At 40.4% G+C, this 23,079-nt stretch overlaps 1 protein-coding gene across 9 annotated transcripts in view; it reads right to left on the bottom strand.

The window, feature by feature from the left end:
* The window catches only part of SPOCK1 (SPARC (osteonectin), cwcv and kazal like domains proteoglycan 1), an 806,393-nt gene that overhangs the window by 525,996 nt on the left and 257,318 nt on the right, over positions 1–23,079 (bottom strand). For 6 of the 9 annotated variants that reach the window (XM_084839028.1, XM_084839035.1, XM_084839032.1 and 3 more), the window contains one exon: positions 17,912–17,963. In XM_084839028.1, the coding sequence (XP_084695154.1) occupies positions 17,912–17,963 (52 nt within the window). The remainder of the gene's footprint in view (positions 1–17,911; positions 17,964–23,079) is intronic. The other 3 variants (XM_084839036.1, XM_084839031.1, XM_084839037.1) reach the window with 1 other exon arrangement.

The raw sequence follows: 23,079 nt of genomic DNA, 5'->3' as shown, positions 1-23,079 counted from the left end.
CACACCTAAATCTGGACCCACCCCATATGCCGCAATAATACTGTACACAGTAAAGCTGCTTAATCAGTGCAGAAATGTAATAACACATGGATTTAATTGACTTCCAAAATTAAACTTTTAAACATTTATCTATTCATTTTTAGCATCGATACACCACTTTTTCTTTTCTTTTGCTAAACTTGTACCCCATCGTTTCAGAAAATACTGCTGGAGGGAGCAATCCTATGGCCCTAAACACTGTCTAGAGGGCCACAGGATATGCCGCTTTCCAGGAACCGACCTTGTAGCCCATGCTCCGAGGTCAGTTCCTGGAAAACCGACCTCCCCCCACAACCGTGCTGCCTCTGAGGCAGTGTAGAGAAGCCCCATCCTCTGCACTCAGAAGAGGAGCGCAGAGCGACTGAAAAGGAGTGGGGCTGGGGGCATTCTGGGGCTGTGAGAGTGGAGCTGCATGTACAGCAGCCTCCTCTCCCAGTCGCCCCACCCCCACCCCATGGCTAGACAGCTGAAAACAGCTGTCTAGTGGAAAATAGCAGGGCAGGAGAGGTGCGGTGAGAAAGATCCCCCCCGTGCCTCTCCTGCCTTGCTTTGGATAGGCCGTCGCCTCTGAGTTATGGTATAATCCTATCTTGATAGGATTGCACCCTAAACTACTCAACACCTGTCTTACATGGCCCCCCCATATATAACAATAAAAATTTAAAACAATACAATACAATTAACATTTTAAAAAGAAGCATACTGTTACAAAGGAGAACAGCGCGTACATGTTATACAACATAGGGTCAATTCACACAACGAGATTTGTGTGCTATGAATCTATGGATCCTTATAGAATAGGATTAGTAATCTGAGACAGTGCAAAGCTTCTGAAAAATGTGTGTGTGTGTGCTTGCATGTGTGCATGCACAGGAATAGTTGCATGATAAATGTGAGTTGAATTGCAAGCTGGGCGGCTGGGCCTCTAGTGAAATTTCTCAGGGAACTTTCAAACATATCCACCTATGCACATTTGAAAGCAATAATATAACCACCATATGCGAAGCTAAGAATGCTTCTAGGCAGCTCTCAACACTCTGACTGATATAAGGAAGTTTGTAAAAGTGACTTAAGAGAATTTGACATCAATGAGTGGGAAAGTCTGGTGAGTAACAGGAACATCTGGTGTTACATGCACTGAGCTGGGACTCAGAATTATGATGAGAAACTACTCCTACACCTCCAGCACAAGAGCGAACATAAGAAAGCAGAGCATTAGTCATAGCTTCCCACTGAAATGTGCAGATGTGAAAGCTGCAGCAGGCCTTGTTGATCTTGGAGTAGCCTCTTTCACCACCAAAGAAAATGCAATTCAAATGTATCCATGTCATCTAAAGGGATGCGGTCTATCACCTTATGAAGATGGATAGCTGATGGCTGGGCTGCTTAACTAAGCTGAATCACCAAGCACCCTTCTGTATTAGGTGTCAGGATCTTCTAATTGTCACCACCACAGCAAAGAATTCTTAAGATTCACCACAGTGATTCAGAACCTGCTGTAAAGATGCATTGCTTTTGGAACAAAAACGATACAAGTTCTCTGTTTTGAATTGTACTTAACAGCATAGTCCATATGACTGTGAGGACTGCCTACTTTTCCTGATCTCCAAATCCAATTTGTGTAATGGGTTGGATCTAGATCCTTGGTTCTGCTGGCGGAAGGACTTCATTGCTTGTGGAACAGGATTTCCATGTCCTGTCCCCTGCATTGTGCACCCCCCAAATCTACTCCAGAGGGTCCCCCAATTCTCTGGAGCAGATTTGGAGGGCACATGGGGGGGGCTGCAGGGTGAGAAGATGTGGAAGTTCCATTCTGCGAGCAGTATCCTTCACTGGTGGAACCAAGGATGTGGACCCAACCCGGTATCTTACATAAATTTTGCTGATACTCCTATGAGAAGAATGTTTCTTCACAACATGGATATGGGGATGACTGAGAAAGGAAAATTTTCATGCAGCAAATTCTTCTGCTGGTCATTTATCTCTTGGATGTGATCAAGCCCATATGCTTATGAAAAAATTCCATTTACTAACAGGAATTCATTTTTTGAGCAATATTTGTAACTATGTGGCAAGACATACACCTGTTTATTATGACTCTTCACTCTGAATTAATCCTATAACCCCACTGGGCACATTGCTTAATGTGTCTTCCTGCCATTTCCAACGTGATAAAAAGTCAATTTTCATTTAAAATTCAAGAGCTGCATCTATCAAAAAATTCCTATCTGATGCAATTTTGAACTACTCAGTATATTGAGGCTACACATTTGTGGCAACCGTTTCATTTATCAAGCACTTTCTACAAAAAATACATATCAGAAAAAGCTTTAACAAGCTAAGACACCGTAGACGTATTTGCATATGTAAAGTGCATTGCAATAATCCAACTTAGATATAACTTGTTGTTCAGTCGTTAAGTTGTGTCTGACTCTTCGTGACCCTATGGACCATAGCACGCCAGGCCTTCCTGTCCTCCACTCTCATGCAATGTACTTGCATGTACCAAGTAGCTGATTTGCCACTTTTTAGGGAAAGAAATCTCATGCTACAGTTAGGAGCCAAGCATAATTTATTGGAACTCAGTACGAATGTGTAACACGGACCCCTTCTCTTGCATGTTCACACCTGATAGACAAAATAGCAAGGTAGCTTAACTGTTCTTGACCCACAATAGAACACATGCAGTTTTCCATGAATGCTAGCTTGATGGAATTTCTTCAGCTTCTATCACAGTCATTGGTAATGTGCAAAAAATCTATAGGGCTATGCACATTTCACTGAAAATTAGTTGTGGTTATTTTTGTTGTTGTTCAGTCGTTAAGTTGTGTCCAACTCTTCATGACCCCATGGACCATAGCACGCCAGGCCTTCCTGTCCTGCGCTCTCTCCTGGAGTGTGCTCAAGTCCATATTCATTGCATCGGTGATGCTATCTAGCCATCTCATCCTCCGCTGTCACCTTCTCCTTTTGCCTTCAGTCTTTCCCAGCATCAGGGTCTTTTCCAGGGAGTTTTCTCTTCGCATTAGGTGGCCAAAATATTGGAGCTTCAGCTTCAGTATCTGTCCTTCCAATGAGCACTCAGGGTTGATTTCCTTTAGGAATGACTGATTTGACCTCCTTGCAGTCCAGGGGACTCATAAGAGTCTTCTCCAGCACCACAGTTCGAAGGCATCAATTCTTCGGCACTCAGCCTTCCAGCTCTCACAGCCATACATTACTACTGGGAAAACCATAGCTTTGATTAGACGGACCTTTGTCGGCAAGGTGATGTCTACTACGCCTTGTATTTATGAGCCAGCCAGCCGCTTTTTGGGGAGCAAGATGACTGTCACCATCAATACTGATGGAGTTCCTGATATTTGTCGTCCTCCACATTCTTGTAGTCAGTCAGTAGCCAGAGCATCAGGATACATACTGCACAATGGACATAACGGATGTGCTGATGCCTGCCTCCTCTGCACTACAGTTCCCCAGTGGCATGTGTCAAAACATTACTTGATCCAATGCTACTTTATTATTTATTTATTGAACGGATTTGATTTCTACCCCACCTTTCTATCAAAACATGGCACTCAAGGTGGCTTACAGGCATAATTAATATTGATTAAAACAATAAAATACATTAAAATGCAATAAAAACATAACAACTACAGAATAAAAAAAATAAAAACAGCAACCTACTTACAGGCCAAAGGCCTTCTTGAATAAAGTGGTCTTTGCCTGCCAGCAGAAGTACAGCAAAGAGAGAGAATGAACCTAGCGTCCTTTGGCAGGGAGTTCCACAGCCTGGGAGCGGCCACTGAAAAGGCCCTCTCCTGGGCCACCACCAAACGCACCTCTGAAGGCAGCGGTCTCGAAGGAAGACCTTTTGGAGGCTCATACTGTGGTAGTGATAAGTAGTACCTTTTCCAAGCATTGGATGGTTTAGCAGCTATGCCCTTTCTCGGACAGAACTGACTTGGCCATGATAATCCATGTTCTATTTACATGCAGCTTGATTGCTGTAATGTGCTGGTTTCTCCCATATGTGCCCATGTCATATGTGCCATCTCATGCAATCCACACATCATTAGAGGCTTTGATGGAGGTGCACCCTCAAACAAAATCAGCAGACATCTACTAGGAGCACAGGCTTTTCATAGGTGGTTCCAGCATTGCGGAATTCTCTCCAGGGAGACCTACCAAGCCCAGTCTAAGTGGCTTCAGACAACAGGCTAAAATCTGGCCTTTCCATCAGGCCTCCGGATTAATTTTTTGTTGGTTCTGCTGTTTGTTTTTTATTCTGGGTTTGTTTTTGTTTTCTGTTTTGTGGCCTTGTTTTTGTTGACTGATTACATTGCTGTTTGTTTTGATCCCAGCTGGTCTTGTGCTCCTGTTTTGTAGTTTTGTTGTATTTAGTGATTTTCTGATTTGTTGTTATCCTGTTTTTAATTTTGGGTATGGTTAATGTGGGCTGACTTGGACAAGAAAAGTGGGATATAAATGCTAAAATAAAAGTCATGATTTACATTTGCATGTAAATTTCAAAACTGATATGAAATTTGATATAAGGTACATGTACAAAAAGGCTAATAAGAAGTGGCTTTAAGATACATTTTGCACTGAGGATGATATTATCCATTCAGCAGTGGTTCAATGATTGTGAAGGTATTTTATCTAGCACTAGGGAAATTCTTTATTTGCACATGTGGTAACTTTTCAAGCCAACGGAAATATAAGAGTAAAATTACCTTCATATTTAAATTCCAGTTTTTATGAGCCTCTGTAAGAGAGTACCAGCCAATATTGCACAGATTTCAGTACTGAAAGGCACTAGTGTATTAAAGTAATGTAAAATTCACAATGAGAAATAGAACATTTGACCTCCGTTTCGTACATTCAGTCCCTAAAAACATCCTAATGCAGTGATTTGCAGTTATTGACATTACTGCTTGCTTTAAAACAAACTGAATGATGTCAAAGCAGCATCTGGTAGTGCAATCGTTTAAAAGGCTATTGGTGCTTTTATGGTACTCCTAGTTTGCTTTGCTTTTCCTTGGATACTTCAAATTGTCAACAACCCAAAACTTGCAAAAGTCATCATGACAAATACATTGTTCTTAAAAATACAGTTTTTTTCATACCTGGTTGGAGAAAACTGAGTAAATTCCTTTAAGTGGTGGAGGAATATGCTACAGTGAGAGGAATATTAATTGCTGAGAAATGTAAATCACAGTAAGAAATTGCCCAGTGGGTTGCTGCATTCTGGAAACAAATCATCAGACAGATAAATATGACTCTTTGCACATCTCCCTTATTAGTGTGATCTCTCTCAGGATAGATCCCTTTTGGTTGGACTATGTCAGTAAGACAGCTTGGTTTCTCCAAACAGTTTTGGTGGCTAAGGCTGCAATCTCTTATACATTCACCTGGAAGTAAGTCCTACTGAATTTTATGGGGCTTACTTCTGAGTAAACACGCACAAGATTGCTCTGTAAGCAAATTATCCTTCAAAATTTGTACTTCAGTGTACTCCTAGTCTGGACCAGTAGATAAGGAGTCTGTTAGCTAAGGCAGCATACAAGCAGGTAGGCTTAAGGGCAATAACCTGGATAAATTTGATGAAACTTGGAACAACGTTTTGGAGCTAGATGTGATTGAACTGCTGGGCCTGTTAGCAAAGAGCTCCTCCTCAGGGTCTCCATACATGCAGTTTCCTCTAAGGCCCCATCTTGTTCTATTTTGCAAACAGTTTGTTTTTTCTCTCTCTTTTAAATATGCATTTGCTTTAATTTTCCTAAACTAATTTTACCTTTGTTCAATGTTGATTCTAGGGGTAGGAGGGCAGTAAGATTTTGGGAGAAGAAGGGGAATTTTATTAGATAAAATGACTGAAAACTGTCTGAAGCGCAATTCAGGTAATGTTTATGCTATGTAGATAGGTTTTAGTAGTCATGTCAGCATGTCATACCGTTGCCAAGGTTGTGCCTGGGAGGTGGGAAGAATATAGAGGACTTGGCTGTTATTGTTAGCTGTATTTTTTAAAAGGAGGCAGTAAACTGCTAATAAAATGTTAGTTTAAAAACGTATGAGTCATTTCACTTCTTCATTTATTGGTCTTACTGTAAGTAAGACACTAAATAAAGGAAATTAAAAATTCTGCATTGAAGTGTATAGTACATCATACTGCATGACACAAAGGCAAATTAGGTAATTAGAATTACCATTGTGTTCATAATACGGCTTTATATCTATTTTCTTAAGAATGTGAATCTGTAATCTAAAAATACACATGGTATTAAAAGACCATCCCTCTACTGAACAGTATTTTATTCCTCAGTATTTTATTTCTTAGCGCAATCCTAACTATTACCATCTATTTTAATTATGAGCAAATAGAGAGAAAGAGACTCAGGATTAAGTAAGGTCATACACATAAAACTAAAAGTAAAAGTTAAAGCAGAAAGTTAATGCCAGTTCTATAGAGAAGGAGATGTAGTGTTTCATTTGAAGATTTAAGGTATGAGACAACCAAAGTTTAACATTTTAATACCCATTAATTTAAATTATGGGTTTAAGCACATGCTTACATCTCTATCATTGAAATCTGTAAGATTTAAAGTTGTTTAATTTTGTTTGGATCATGCCAATAATATTTTGCAATATAATTGCACTCTCCAAAATTGGTTGTTATAATGTTGGTGTTTAAGGTTTCCTCACTGAAACTTTAATAAATTTACTTTCTTTTGACATGTATTGTATTTGTATTTAAAGATAATGTTTAGGCTGCAATACCTGGGAGCAAGCATCACTTAAATTAATAAGACTTAAATCCGAGTAGGCACATACAGGATTATGCTGCTAAACATTTAAGGATGACATTAAAAAATGTGCTGTGATAAATGTGAGTAATATTGTGAACGTTAACATGATCTATTCAATGTTAACATGTTCTACTAATCCTTAAATGTTAAGAGGTTAGCTGAAGGTGTGTGTTTTTTTTTTAATGACATCTATGAAAACTTCAGATCAGCCTTTGGCTAATGATCATATGTTTTTGTTATTTCCATCATTAAATAGGAACTATCAGCTTTTATCATGGCAAGTCAGTAAGTGCTCAAAACAAGTTTAGTGACAGTCTAACCAACACTTGTAATTCCGCATTCACCATGTTCAACAAAATAACGTCAGATGTGACAGCCCAGCATGCAATTGATGAGCTACAATTTATCAACATGTTTGATAGTATTCATTTAGGACTCAATAGGAACCAAATGATTGTTTTTGTCCAACTATAGGTACTGAGTTTGCACAGCAAACCTAGGAAGTTTGTGTTATCACCAATGGCTCCTGCTGTGAATGTATTTTTTTCTTTATACCCATATGTGTACATATCTGCCAGCTGAGGATACACTCCATGCATCTATGAAATGTGTTGTAGTCCACAAAAGCTTATGATGCTATAAATAATTACTCTTTAAGGTACCATAACATTATTTATTTTGCTACAACAGAGTAACATGGTTACACTTTCTGGAAGTTGTTTACCAGTATATTTTTAAATGTTCATTTAAAGTATTTATATACTGCTTTTCTGTTAAAATATCCAAAGCTTCTTTTTCACAACTTCAACATAAACCACAACAAAATCATTTTTAAAATCAGCAGGGGCAAAATGCAAACTAAAATCAGAAGAGTAATGTAATAAAAGCAGCAGTCACAAATCACAATAAAAAGGTCTTAAATTGCCTAAACAATAAGTAAATGTAAGAATTAATGCTAACTATGTGCTTTTGGCCAACAGACAATTTCCATTTTCATAATTTACCAGTGTCAGAATTTTCTAAGGCACTAAACAAGCCACAATAACACTAAGATTTCTAACATTTAATACTAAATGTCAGGAACCACCAAGTGTCTTCAAGTAACAGCAGTTTCAATATTCTGAGAATTTACCAGGCTGTATGTGTCAAAGTCAGTAACCTCACAGACCAGCCTTCCCCAAACCTTCCAGATGTTTTGGATTACAATTTCCATTAGGCCCAGCCAGCATTGTAAATGGTCACGAATGCTGGGAGTTGTAGTACAAAACATCTGGAGGCACCAGGCTGGGGAACACTGCCATAAATAATCAAAGAAATGCTCTCATGTTCCCACATAAAATGAAGAAACTCACAGATGATCTTAAAGAAGCTAGATATCATGGACACAACTCACTAACTACTGTTGTCATGTAACTTCTATTCATTGTTAAAGGCCTTGCATGGGAGTTAAAGGCACATTAGCTTGGATCCAAAGGTGTTTCATGCCAGTAGAAAGGCGCTTCTGCTGGTACAAGGCAGTCTCCCCAAATTCTTCCAATTCTACTGTTTCACTGCAGTGTCCCTTGCCATTCCAGAGGTTAACTCCACCCTTAAGAGCAGTAGCTTTGGGGGAGGTGTGGGGGACTTTTCCTGGAGGAGCCAGGGAAACCCCTTTGTGTGAGCAGCAGACTTTGTTCCTTTGTTTGTTTGTTTATTTAATTTCTATACCACCCAATAGCCGAAGCTCTCTGGGCGGTTCACAATGGCTTCTAGTCCTGATGTCTCTGTGCTACCTCCAGTATCAGAGACAGTAAGCTTATGTACACCAAGTGCTGGGGAACATGGGTAGGAGGGTGCTGTTGCTCTCATGTCCTGCTTATGGGTTTCCTGTTGACACCCGGTTGGTCACTATGTCAAAAGAACGCTGGACTAGATGGAGCCTTGGTCTGATCCAGCATGGCTATTCTTGTGTACTTATGGTCACGCTTCTCTGGATCCAAACCCATGTTGGATCCAAAGCCCCTCTCAAAAAGTCGTTGTGTGTCTTTGTTATTCTTAATGTGAATTGAATTACAAAGTTGACAGCGTGTCAAACACACAGACATTTCAATAAATAACTCGTTGAGGAAGATACATGAAAACAGATTTTGTCCATATGTAGTGTGTCAGTTCCTACAGCTATTCTGACTATATATATTTATGCTAAGCACTTCATTCACATTGTTTTAGTTATTGTTCTTTGCATATTCAAACACTATTAAAACAATTCTGATTTACTGGGCAATCATTCTTATTAATAAATTTATAAGGCCAGGATACAGAAAACTGCAGAACAGTATAAACCGCCAAATAGAAAATCTGCCAAGTGAAACAGAAATAATAGAAAGATTTTAGAAAACTGCATATTTATGGGAAGCAAAATAGATACAGAAATAAGCAACTCTAGAAAATGGATTTATGAGTGGCTTCTAAAAAAAGTACATCTTGGTTAGGGCTAAAAGAAAATTAAAGCCTTCAAAAATAATTGCATGTTCCATGATTTTACCCTGCATCACAATTTTCTCATTATCTGCTTCTGGAAGGATGTTCATTAACTCCAGTCTTCCTTCTCCCCATTCCCTGCCCCAGTACTGAAGACCAAACTAAATGTACTGGTACTCACATATAGTTTAGCTAAGTGTGGTAGGTTTCCTTATGCTGTGTAAATGCTCATGGCCCCAATTCAGACTGGGACCATGGTGAAATTCCATCTGGGCAGGTGGTGGTGGTGGTGATGTGTGTGTTAAAAAAAGAAGAAAAAAGTTTCCTTTGACTCCAACTCATCCATATAAACCACTACAAGTATTCGTAGAGAGATGCATAAAATGGGATCTGCCAGCAACCGATGGAAGTCAATGGAGATTTTTTTACCCACTCCCCCAAGTGGGGGCGGGATTTACTTAAAAAAAAAGTGAGGGGAAGTTCTAAACCTTCCCTCCCGAATTGCATATACCTCTAAATCAATATATAAATTGCACATACTTCTAAAGCAATATATAAATGTTTGTTTGAACAGAAAAATTTCAGCAACCACCCTCTCATCAATAAAAAGGGGAGTGGTGTGAAATGTAATGTAACTGGCATTGGCCAAGAAGTGAATGTCACTTGCACCCCTCAGTCAATTATAATTGGCAATTCTATCATCTCTTGCATCGAGAATTCTAGAGAAATTGGATATAATTTAATTCACTAGGCAGGTTTCCCTCTCTCACTGTATCCATCTGCTTGCTTATTAGAAATAATAATGATCATTCAGCGGGCCCAATAATTTTTAATTCAAAGCATATATTTCTGCAGTACAAAAATCATCCCATTACTTCCAGAGTTTCTGCCTTTTGGGTAATGATGCCTTTTAAAATGCCATATGGCAAACAACTTATAAACCATTCTAAACTGGTTCAGTGAATCTAAGACTATCAGTGCTTATTCTTTATTGGTGCACATTACCAGAAAGATTAACAGCATCTGTTTGTATATCTAGGAATTTTGCAAATCTGTTAAGAAGAGAAATGAATCTCACTTGCAATTCCATGTAAGATTTCCTATGGTTGATTATTTTAACTTAACAATTCTCAGTTTAATATATTAAATTCTTAACAATAGTAATGGCATCAGGGGAAGGTTACAGAGACAGTATTGGGATTCTGTTCCAGTACCACTCACCCTGCTGCCCCAACATCTCCCTGCCTGAGCTGGCTGAGCTATTACTGGGAGTGGTATTGGTTTTCCCCAGATGGATTATGTTGTGGGATATCACCCTTGTCTATAGCAGCTCAAGATTTCATGGCTTGCATCGCAACCATGGCCCTGTCTCAATTGATATGTGTTCCTACACACATTGCAGGACACACTCTGGATTAGGAAAGTCTGAAATAACTATATTGTCATGGACAGGTCACTACCTGATAAGATTTAGATTTTCCGGGAATTAAAATGGTCCACCCTCAAAGACTGATGGATTCCTGTATGCTCTGGAGGACTTCCTTGCTACCAGACCTGGTTCTGTTGAAACTCTGGATGATTTCTCAAATGGGGAGATGGCCTGGACAGTCTGATATGATCTCTCTGAGATGTCCTCTATCAATTGGTAGAGCACAGCCTCCTTGGCTCATGTCAATTCTGACCCCACATGGAGAGCAGGATCTATCATGAGGACAGAAGTAGCTATTTATCATCTTTTGTTGGAAAAGTTTCAAGTTGTTCACCCCGAGGATGTGGACAAGTTGCTTGGAGGACTTTGGCTAAACGCTTGTGTGACATTCACAGTGCTTGCTCACACCTCCTATCAGCTGAAGGAATTAGGGTCCTTTTATAGGGTGTGGCATACTTCCTTATTTCCGTAGTTGATTGGTCTTGGACATAATTGAATATGGGGGGCAAGTAACGTGGAGAGGAACTTCAAGTGTTCTGTACTTCTCTGTATCATGTGAAATAGAACTTTTGTATGTCCTTGACTCCTTCAGGGAGATGCACAAGCTCTCAGTGAAGGGAAGTACATGTATACTCCAATAGAGGAAATGTGGAGAACAGGAAACATGGAAAACAGAAAGTGCAAGGTACTTGCATTTCCTGTTATTCCCAAATTCCATCATATCAGAAGGCATCTTCCTTCACAGCAGAATGTGTGCTTTCTTTGTCACAAACCCACACCTCTTTCTGAGAAAGTCTAGAAATTAGCTTTCTTGTCCAGTACCAGGACTATCTTCAATTCTGAACATGTTATGTCCAAGAGTAAAAGAGCACACAATGCTGTGGCTTATGAGCTCTCAACCCTTTAGTTTTCTTCTCCCTATTGGGTGCCATGCCATTGTGAGTCTACAGGGGTAAGAGAGGGGAAAAATATCCTTTCATCCTCCTGCCTTTCTCACTCTACTTTTTCTTTGACTCTCTGTCAAGTCCTCACATCTGAAGTGAAATAACTCCTGCTAGGATATCTAAGAAAAAAACTGAATCAACATTGTAATCTCAGTGGAGAACAGAATACTAATACCAATGTTAATAGTATAATTGTCGTATAGCTCTCTATTTGATGCCCAGGAAAATCTCCTGTCATCATCAGCACCTCCCCCTCCTCATACAGGAATGAGACTTTAAGTTGGCAAAGCCAACTATTCATCCTGAACTCCAACACAGGTAGCACTAAAGAAAGTAAACACATTTTCTAGAAATAAAATGGTCCCAAGCTTTGTGACTAGCAATAGTACATGGTAGGCTATTTTCTTTAACTGAATATTGATGATTGGAGCAACAAAACATGGTCATTCAGCCAGGTTGGGGGGGGGGGGAGGAAGGGACCAAGTTTATATATTCCATCTCAAATTTGTCCCATCATCCCAGTGTGAAATTTGCCCCATCATTCCAACTTTATTGCCCCATCATCCCAATAAAGAGCAGCTTTTTTAAAAAAGATGTCTTTTACGAGGGGTCAGAGATATAGCATATTCTACTTGTCTTCTAATGCTAATGTAGGATTAATACCCCTGTCAGGAGCACTCTAGCTGCCTCTAAGAGTCCCCTCCAGTAGCCAAAACAAGACACAGACAAAAGGGATTCTTTCCAAGGCTTTATTCCTCTACAGCCTAATGGCTCTTTCAGATGCTAATTGCCAGCGACTATGCAAGAACCTGCAAAGTGTATCATAGCAGAGTAACCTAAGCTCCATGTACGCAGTTGGTCCCCGTTTGGAGGAGGGCGGGAAAACTCTGAAACTTATGGGTTAGGAGGGGAGGCTCCCGCCCTTACCCGTGGGGCATCGGGATGCAGCCGTTCCTGTAGCGCCAAGCAGGCTGAGCGCCTCCTCTCGGCGCCTTCCACCTCGCACCTCTCTCTGCGCCGGCGCCTTGCATCTAGCAACAACCAATCTCCCACTCTTTCACTGCCAGGGTCACTATCTCTCTCAGGAATGTGAGGAGAGGGGGCCTCTCCCTGCAGCTGTGCCTCTGAGAGACGAGCAAACTCCTCTCCCATGGGTTGTAGCTCTTCCTCAGAATTAGAGCTGCTTTGGGGCTCTATGGGCTCAATTCCAACCCTGACAACCCCTGCCCACAGATACTTGCAGCAGAAAGCTATATGCAAGAACTATATATAAGAATATTGGGTTGGGATGCCAGGGATGTTTAGAAGACGAGGCAAGTTCAAAAATATTGAGAAACACTGTATAAAGGAACAACTACTTCGGTTGTTAGGAACAACTAACAACTAGAATTTAAATTAACATTTCAAGTACAACTAGAAAGAATGAGATGTCAATAAGCTGCAGTTTATATAGAAATCAATACATAAATAGTGTAACAAACTGGGGTGTAGAACTCTCAACATCTGTATAAACTTGGATAACTCAATCTGCTTGGACGTTCACTAGACGCTTTATGTTGTTGGCAGCCCTATCCAATACAAGTTTACTGTGATGTCGCACCACTTAGTTTAATAGGATTTACTGCTAAGTGAGTACAGATAGCAGAGAAGCTTGGAAATCAAGGGCTGGATTTATTTTCTTTACTTTCCCCCCATAAGCATTATATGCATAAATACAGAACACAGGATCAAACCATTTTAACTATGAGAAACTAAAGCTGGTACAATATTTCAATGTGGTTTTGATGACTGAATGCCAGGGTAGATAACATGACTAGATCTAAATGAAATTATTTACCTGAAGTGCTCAGTTTACATGATTTCAATAACTATAAATTGTGTACGGCAATTTCAGTCTTTTGATGGGGACTTCAGAGTGACAATCTTACCAGTAAGGGGAAACATATATTCTGTGGTGCATTGTGTCCACAGGAGGCTGGTGGCTCTGATTTTGGTGGAGCTATGGAGCCCCACCAAAATCACAGCCACTAGCCTCCACTGAATGTATCTATAACCTTATCATTTTTTTCTTATTTCATCCTAAGAAAATAGGACATATCTATCTGTCAGAGTCAATTATCTTATGATAAGTGCCCAATTTATGAGGTCTGACTGATGAATAAGTTAATCAATACTTCTAAACAGGTTGCTAATTATATGTCAGAATAGAATAGCTGTGTTTTGATTTGGGTGTGTGCTAAGTAGCTTCAGAGTCTCTGCACAGGGAACTTCAGCTTTCAATATAACAGCAGACCAATTCGCAGCTTGAAAGTAAGGCAATTACAAATATAAGAGAGAGAACTGACATAATTAGAATTCTAAGTACACAAGGACATTAGCATCCCCAGAAATACAAGCCAATAAAATTCAGCAGATAATGCAATGCAGGAGCATATGGATTACTTATATAAAATGGCCACATTTAAGAAAAGAAATGAAACAAACCTTCCCCACTGCCCGACACACATAACATCAACACATACACATATCTAATAACGGCAGAGGAAAAGCCTGAGATTATGTACTGATTAGAGAATGGGTGCGTCCAGTCACAAATGTCCTCTTTACAGGATCATGACAATTATCATTCGAATATCCACAGGGGAACCTAATTCGATTCCAACTGGCAGTGAAAAACAAAACCTTATTTAAATGCTGGAAACAAGGCTCAAAAGGGGTTTTAGGTAGTCCAGAGGTATTCTGCTGAGCATCTAGCCCAAAGGGAGATAGATTTCATTGGTATTCCAGTAGTGGCAGACCTGAATCTTGCATGCATGACTGTCTAAGACCCTAGTCCTAAAGTTGCATCTAGAAAGACACAGGAGATACATTCTAGGGCACCGCAGCTTGGCACAATACAGCTGTTTTGTAGCAATGATTATATCTTGAATATGGTTTTAAACTTAATAAGAAACATACTGGTCTATAACTCCTCTGATGTGTATCATATTGCATAGCAATGAATATTGAAGAGAATACTTTTGGTCTGTTATGTGTCAGCGGAAGGTCTGAGATTTTTTTTTTTTATCACACATCTGGTTAGTTATTGCATCACGATTTACAAAAGCACATGACTTGTAATGCCGACCACCGCTCTTATATATGCAGGAGTGCTAGCAGTACTTGTCTGCAGTAGACACCATGCAGAGTAAAGATGATCAATGGCACCTGCTTACATTTTAATGAGGCAAGACTCGAGGAAGGTTAATTGCCCTGCATGTTCTCCTTGCCAATAACACAGTCTGGGGGGGGGGGGATCAAGCAGTTTTGTTTTTGCCTTATTTGTGGGTTTTCAGAGTACCAGGGCAGAATGACATGCTTCTATTATTCTACTGGGTTCAGTGGAAATATAAGATCTACCAGGGGGGTGGGGGATGAAACTCTTTGTTTGTAATGTCCACAGTTTTCAGTTTATAACCTGCATTAGGACGTTTCAGATGAATGGTTTTGGATTCTTTGCGTTTTACTCAATGGGCAGAAATGGTTCAGCGCAATGTATGCAGCCACAGCAAGCTTGGTAATATGCCCAATGATGTTCAATATAGTTTTGAAAGAATCTGCTCCACTATGCTGCAAAGCAGGCACCTCCAGTCTGTGGGGTCCCCTGCCCCAGAGGTGACATGGGACACCTGAGAGGAGGGCACACATTCCCAAAGAGATACAAGATCTTGAAGCAGGCAATGCTTTACTCCCTCTCCCTTGCCTTTTATTTTATTTATTTATTGACTGCATTTATATCCCACCTTTTCCTTGAGCCAAGACCTGGGTGGATAATAAGTCCCCTTAACAGAGGGCATTCGACTTGAGGGGAGGCAGCAGCACCCTCGCTTCCCAGTCATCCTAATGTGGTCTACTGCTTTGAGGTTATGATGTTTCCCTGACAATAGATTTTGGGTGGAACTATAGATATCCTGTTCTATTCCTCTTCTAAAGGTAGTGCTTGTATTAGGATCCCAAAGACAGATCTTTGCATGCAGCAGCAATAGGCTGCATGCATATTAGCATGAGCAAGGATTTAGGCAAGATGGGAAAGTTCAAAACATTTGAGGAACGCTGCTGTAGGGTGTCTGGAAATGCCAGATGCTACCTAGGAGATCCTACAGACTGATAGCTGAGGAGACTATGTAGGCCAGAGCAGCTAGCAGGTCTTGTCAAACTACTTTTCTGTAATACTTGTGCCTTCCATGTATCTCTGGATTATCAAAACAGAGCAGGACTGACTAGAAAGGGGATCTTGATACTCCTGAAAGATCTAAACATGTATCACAGTTCATTTGTTTTATGTCCTGCCTTTACATCCCCCCGCCAAATGTTACAGACAGGATATTAAGGTAGATAGAATTTACATAGCAGTGGTATGCCACATACTCCTTGTCTGTTTAACCTTCCACATGGCAGAGGATTTCTGATCTATGAGGTTACTGACATCATCATGTGGCTATGCTGCTTTTCTTGAATGATGCATTTTATCATAGTTTTATGAGTATTTTCTTGCCAAGAAACGATACTGCAATGTAGTACTGACCCTTTTATTCTTTTCTGTGCACCATCCATGAGAGAAAGACAGTTCTGACACCTTTTCCTTCAGCACATTTGATGCATATACCCTTTACCCTGGGAGATTTTTGCACTCAAGATGAAGCAAAATCACATTTAACAACACAGTCCTTCAATGTTAATATGACAGTAGTGCTAACATTGACCTTTGGTTTTCATACTGAGGAACCAAACCAAGATATTGCTTGTACACATTCACTACAAAAAAGACAGAAAGGAAATAGAGCAATAAAACGGAAATACAACAAAAGATGTTGCAATTCTAGAGATGTCATCTGAGTTGGTACAATTGTATCATCATAAATTCAGAACTTTGACAAAATTATTTATAAATATATAAATAATAGCAAAGATGAACAAATATGACCACATTTTTGTTATAAGGGAGGGCCCACCTGTCAAATTTCAGACGGTTTGGCCCAGTATTTTTTGTGCTAGGTGCAGCTGAAATTTGATTTTTTCCACAAAAACACTCAAAACAAAGAGCTATACCTCTCAGCTCCATGCCTCCTCCTCCTCCTACTGCCTGCTCGGCTGTCAAGGACTGCTAGCTGTCTCCTGCTTGTGAGCAGGAGACAGCGAGCTAGTGGCTGGGGTGTGCTCATGAGGAGGAGACAGCTAGCGGTTGGGGCATGCTCTGTGCCTCCTCCTTTTGCCTAGGCGATTCACAGCTCTTTTGTGTATAAGTCTATGTGTGCACATAGACTGTGAATCACCCATATACTCAAGATTCACGGTGCTTTTTGTGCACATAGACTTCCAATCGCCATTTTTAAAAAACAAAACAAAAACATGGCGATCACGGAGGAGGTGGAGGGACTGGTGAGTGGAGCAGGGGCTGGGGGCGGGGCGGAGAACCTGGACTGGGTGGATTCTCACATCCCTAAGGAACACCACCAGAATGATCTCTCTCTGAAACACAGCTGTTTTTCTCCAGTTATTCAGTCTCTCTCCCCACCCCACAACTGTCTCTGATTGGAGATTGCTGGGTTATGTTCAGTCCTGATTTGGCAACTAGAGTTTCCATTCGCCAAAGCTCCCTCCCTCCTCCTCCTCTCCCCTTGCCGCCTCCCTCCTCCTCAACCATTTGCTGAACTTTCTGAAATTGATACTTTTGGCGCCAGGCTGTGTGGGCTGCTCAGAACGATTTACCGAGTCAGACAATGTGCTTCAGGGTGCCTCGTTGCTGTTCTGCTCCGCCTTGCATCACATAGAGGCACCTCTGAAGCAGTCCGCTTCGACTCATTATTCGGGCTTTGGACTAAAGCGGTGCACATGCCTACTTTTTAGCACCTCAAGCTGGATAGCCATTAAGCAAAATATTCTTGTGTCAGCTTTGCTCTTTCTTCAATAACTGGATCTCAATGGTAGTTATAGTCAAGAATATTAACACATATTGAATTTTGATATCAACAAGAGAGTTAACAGGTACTGAATAATTTATTTCACGTCGCACTTGGAAACAGTCACTGTTAGGAGAAACAAAATTCTTGCTCTAAATGGGACAGGGTCCAGACCCTAAAAAAAGGCAAAAATTTCCACATTCTAAAAAAGATAGGCCAAGTCTTCCTCAAACAAAAAGGGCAGTCTTAATGTTCACAACACAAAACAGTTTAATAGAGTGAATCTAATATTACCTTTACCTTGATCAAAAGGCTTGTTTGGATTCCAGTTTCTGAAATAATCATCCTAAGAGGAAGAAAATGGAAACAAACCATTAAAATGAAATGTCAGGATTAATTTGGGTTAGTTTCATTACAGAACAACAATACAAAAACAAATATGCAAAGCTCTTTTTCTATAATCGGTCTACTATTGTTTTCTGGCCTCCAATAAAAGTAGATTCACAAATTTAGCAAGCTGCTTTCAAACATATACACTAAATGAAATACAGAAAATGCAGATATATTTCATAATTCAAAATACTGTGTTATCTTAACAGCTCCAGGTTTTTAGTAACAAGTGTATAGACCCAAGTAATTCCAAAGCCATATGACAGGCAAACTCTTCTCAGCTTAATTTGTCACTGGGCTTATCTAACGGAGCTATTTTCCTAAGAAGTCAGAAGATAGCTTGATTATTTTCAAGTCCAGTTCCAAGACCTCTTTGGACACCATTGCACTCCCAATGACACAGTCCATGACAAAGTGTGATAGGGTCTAAGTTCAAGTCCTTAACTGGCTGCTGCTGCACCTGCACTGGCAGCAGATCTCTCCCCCTTCCCCATTCCTGCATGTGGTAGATGAGGCTGAGGCAACAGAGGCAAAACCAGCAGGTAGGTCCATGCTTCCATGCTGCCTCTGCCTCATGAGTCATTGCAATGGCAGGTGTTAGGGCCCTGGGAAATGTAGCAGTGACCCAAGGGACGGGGCCTTCTCAGTGGTGGCCCCCTACCTGTGGAACAATCTCCCTGATGAGGCTTGCTTGGCACTAACATTGTTGTCTTTTTGGTGCCACGTAAACAACTTCCTCTTCTCTCAGGCACTTGCAGCACATGATAAGTTTTTAATCAGTCCTGGATCTGTCTTTGGTTATGGCTGACCAAAATTGTTTTTAGTTATATGTTGTCTTTGTGTATATTGTCTGTGTGCTTTATGTAAATGGCTTTTAAACTTTGTATATTGTATTTTAATGTTTTAATCTCTGTAAACCACCCAGACAGCTTCAGCTCTGGGATGGTATAGAAATAACAACAACAACAACAACAACAATAACAATAATTTATTACTTGGATGGAAGGAAGGTGGAACCTACCTGTTGCTGCCGCATCCAGGAAAAGGGAAGGGGGAGAAGAATGGGTGCTCTTCAGGTGCCAGCTGAAGACCTTTTTTTTTTTCCAGGTATTTTAGTCTTTTAGCTCTGTTTTAAATTTGTCATTGCATTTTAAATCTCTGCATTCCTGCTAGGTTTTATTGCGGCTTGTACTTTTATATTGTAGTTTGAAGGTTTACATTTTATTGTATTCTATGATGCATTTTGTGGCTGTAATTGTTCTGACCTATCCAGAGAGCTTTGGCTATTGGGCGTGTAGAAATGTAATAAATAAATGAATATGAGTAGGCAGGTGTGGAAATGAGCAAGAAAGCTGGAAGGGAAAGAGGAATTATCTTCTGGCTCAGATTATATCTGAGATAGAGGAGAATTCTGGGGGTCATAGTTCTTGTTTCATATTGCAGTTGATACTATGAGTTGCTGATATTCTCTAGGCCAGGGAATAATGAACTGCTGTGACTTCACTAAATATGATAACAAGAACTGTTTCACACATTCCAATAGTAAGTGGGCGTTTGCCATTTATGTGTACACATGACAGTGGCCTGTGGTCAATTCCAAGCCCCTTTTATGTGTACCTGTATGATCCACCGACTGTAACACATTTGCAAATGAAATATGTGAAGGAAGCAACCCTCAGTAGCAAGAAATAGTCTGTGTTTAAGAATAATGAATATGAAGCAAACACTGTAAAAATATACATGAAATAGTGTGTAAACATATTAGTCTCAATCATCTCTTCCACATGCGCAAGGTGGGTTATGGAGGCATCACGCACAAAGGCCAGAAAATGTGCTCAGATGATCATGTTTCAGCTGAATAAAGTTTGTCTCCTCCCTGCCTAAGATTTTCTTCAGTGGTCCTTCTATGAGAGCCCCCCTGCAAAGGAAGTGTGTGTGTGTGGGGGGAAGGCTACTAAGAAGAGGGCCTTTTCTGTTGTGGCACTCCGGTTGTGGAATGAGCTTCCCAGAGACACTCATATGGCATCGATGTTGTGCTCTTTTCAATGCCAAGTGAAGACCTTATTTTCCCAAGCATTTTAGTTTTTCAGTTTCTGGTGTTTTAAATATGTTTCAGCAGCACTGTTGCTAGGCTTTATTTTGGTTTTTATTTTTATTTTATACTGTAGTTTTAAACATTTCTATTATATTTTATCACGCTGGGCAGTATAAAAATGCAGTAACTAAAAATAAATGAACAAACCTTTTGCCCCTGCACACAGTCCATCTGCTTTTCCCTTCCCAGCATGAGCAAACAAACCAGGAAGTCTTCAATTAACCATAGTTCCCCATTTCATCCAAACCAGGAAACTATGCTTAACAGGTCTGGAACAAGGCAGGATATTAAACTGAAGTTGGTTTAATATCCTGGCTTGTTCTGAAGCTGAAAGCCATAGTTTGGATGAAATAGGAAACTATGGTTAATTAGAGGCTTCTTGGTTTAATTGCTGCTCACATGAAGGGATGAGCAAACGAACTCCAAAGGGGAAAGGCTCATTCATATCTCAGCTTATTAAGAACTCCACAAGTGTAGCACAGACATGCACCCAGATGTGCACTGCCTAAGCAGGTGATACCACTGGATGCCTACAATGGGAGGAGTAGAAGACCTCATGTTTCTTTTCCAGGTTTTGGTTTTACTAGTTGTGGCATGGCATATGAGAGGGGTAGTGGGAATCTTCAGAGAAACTGCCACTCACTGTTCTTTTACATGTGGAGGACCAGATCATGGCCACTGGAAATATTTTGCTTGTTTCACCATGAAATCAAATTACTGTTGAATGAACAATCATGAGCGCACAATAAAAGCGTCGTGTAGAAAGGCTCTATGTCTTGTCTTTTAATACACTGTAGGCCTGCAGGCAGAGCCTTTTTAATTTTTGTGCAGTACTGTTTTAAGCATAAAACAACAACAAATGAGCTGAAGTAGGAAACATCTAATCCCATGTAGCAGGAAAAGCCTGATCGTTTGCAAAGCAATGCTAAGTAGGGTAGTGAGTTCAGTGGCAGACAATCCGCCACTTCCAAAGCCTTGCTGGATTGTTCTGATCAGGTGGGAGGTGCAGAGGCTTTTTTCTCCTTTAACTTTCACAGCAGAGCAGTTTTTGTTTATAATTTCCCTAATTTTGGTTTGAACAGGAGAGAAAAGACCTTCGTCAGCTCAAGGCTGGCACAGGTACAAGGCCTGATCTAGGGCTGTGCCAGTGGAGCAAGATCAGATAAAACAATCAGATAAAAATAACAGCAACATATAAAGACAAAATTAAAATAATAGCAGCAAATAACAACAGTTACAGCATCACAATTACTCAAAAGTTGACTGAAATAAAAAGGACTTTAGAGCCTGCTGCCTTAAGGCCAACAAGAAAGAGGCCAAATGTATTTCCCTAGGAAGGGTATTCTACAGATACGGGGCTACCACAGAAAATGCCCTGTCCCTATACCCACCAGCCTATCAGGTCTTACCAATGGTTCATAAATCAGGGCCTCCAATGCTGATCTTAAGGCTTGGGCAGGTACATACGAATGCAGGTGGATGAAGTGGCTTTGGTCCCAGCAGACCCAAAGACAGCTCCAAACCATCCACAGCACATCCACAGAATGCCCTCCATTTGGGGGCTTTATGTTTGGTACCACCAGTGGGAGAACTGCTGATGGTAGTTTTGGGAAGGGGCCTCTATCATGGTAGCCATCCTCCCTGCTGGCAAAGCACCTCCACCAGATCTTAGCCTCCAGCAATGAGCAATGGGGTGGGCGTGGGGGAGATGACTGCACTGTAACAGTATCTATTAAATATTGGCACTGCTTGGAAACCATCCAACTATAAACTTTAAATCATTACTGAAAATGATGTATTCTGTCAAGTACCATGACTCTAGTGATTGAGTAGCTGAGCCTGCCTTAATATGAACCTCATATTTGGCCAATATGTTCATTCAACACTTCTACTAAGGTTTCTATTAGCTTTTTATGATACTTGGTTATTGCCTGTCCACCTCCATGTCAGAGAACGAGTGATCTGCATACGTTTAAATGAACATATGCTGGCAGAGAGGGGATGGGAACTATTAGGATTTAGGAGTGAGAAGTTCCAACAATATGCCAGTGGCCGACTATAGGAAAAAAGCGTTGCTCGTGCAAGCGCTCTACTTGCTTCGAGCAGTGTAGCTGCTGTGTCCTGAATTCATGAGCTGCAGTTTTCTAGATAAAAAAGAAAGAAGGGGTGATCTTGAGTGTGTTGGTTGCCACAAGGTTTTACTGCTCAAGTGAATAAATCCCTCCACCCCAAATTATGATAACAAATTATCATAATTTGGGAGTGACTTGTAATGTCTCCCAATATAAAATCCAATTATTTAATATTTCTTAGGTCTTGTTTATTCTCTAAACTATTCATTACGTAAATTACCTAAATCATGAGTCTCCTGGAAACAGAAATATTTGTGTCTAGAAAATTTCTTTAACCTTTTCTGAATCCACAGAATAGGGAAGCCTACAAATATTATAAAGAGGGAGTAGCTATAAGTTTTTGTTGTTTAAGAGATGTATAAGCTTTTCACAAATAGCCAATATTTTGACAGGGTGATGCTTTCACAGAAGTTGCCCTTCGTATAAAATGTGAAGTGGTGCAGTAACATGGAAGAACCATACCAGAACACTAACTGCCCTATTATTGAAGTCTTGAGGACAGCTTTGCTACAATGAGCAAATAAAGAGAAATTCATGGTGAGAATGAGGGAAAATGGGATGGGGAGGAAGACACTGTTGAAAGGGGTGCGTGAATGAAAGATGGATAAAAAATCCGCTGGAATCAACTTCCATTGGGGGTTCATCAGACCCTTTCTTTTGCAGGTCTTCAGGAAAGTTCTGAAGGCCCACCGTTTTTGCAGGCCTTCCTGGAATGTCTGGGCTTCTGGTTTTATTGGTATGTTCTGCTTTTATTTTTTATTGGTAATCTTTGTGTTTTTATGGTGGTTTTTTGTTTTTGTTTTGTTTTTTATTGAATACATCCTTATTGATTTTTATTGTATCCA

The sequence above is a fragment of the Heloderma suspectum genome, chromosome 2 (assembly GCF_057233095.1).
Source record: "Heloderma suspectum isolate Gila_16-S chromosome 2, 16-S_ref, whole genome shotgun sequence".
Lineage (NCBI taxonomy): Eukaryota > Metazoa > Chordata > Lepidosauria > Squamata > Helodermatidae > Heloderma > Heloderma suspectum.
Note: the sequence above shows the minus strand (reverse complement) of the source record. Positions and strands in the feature narration are given on the sequence as shown.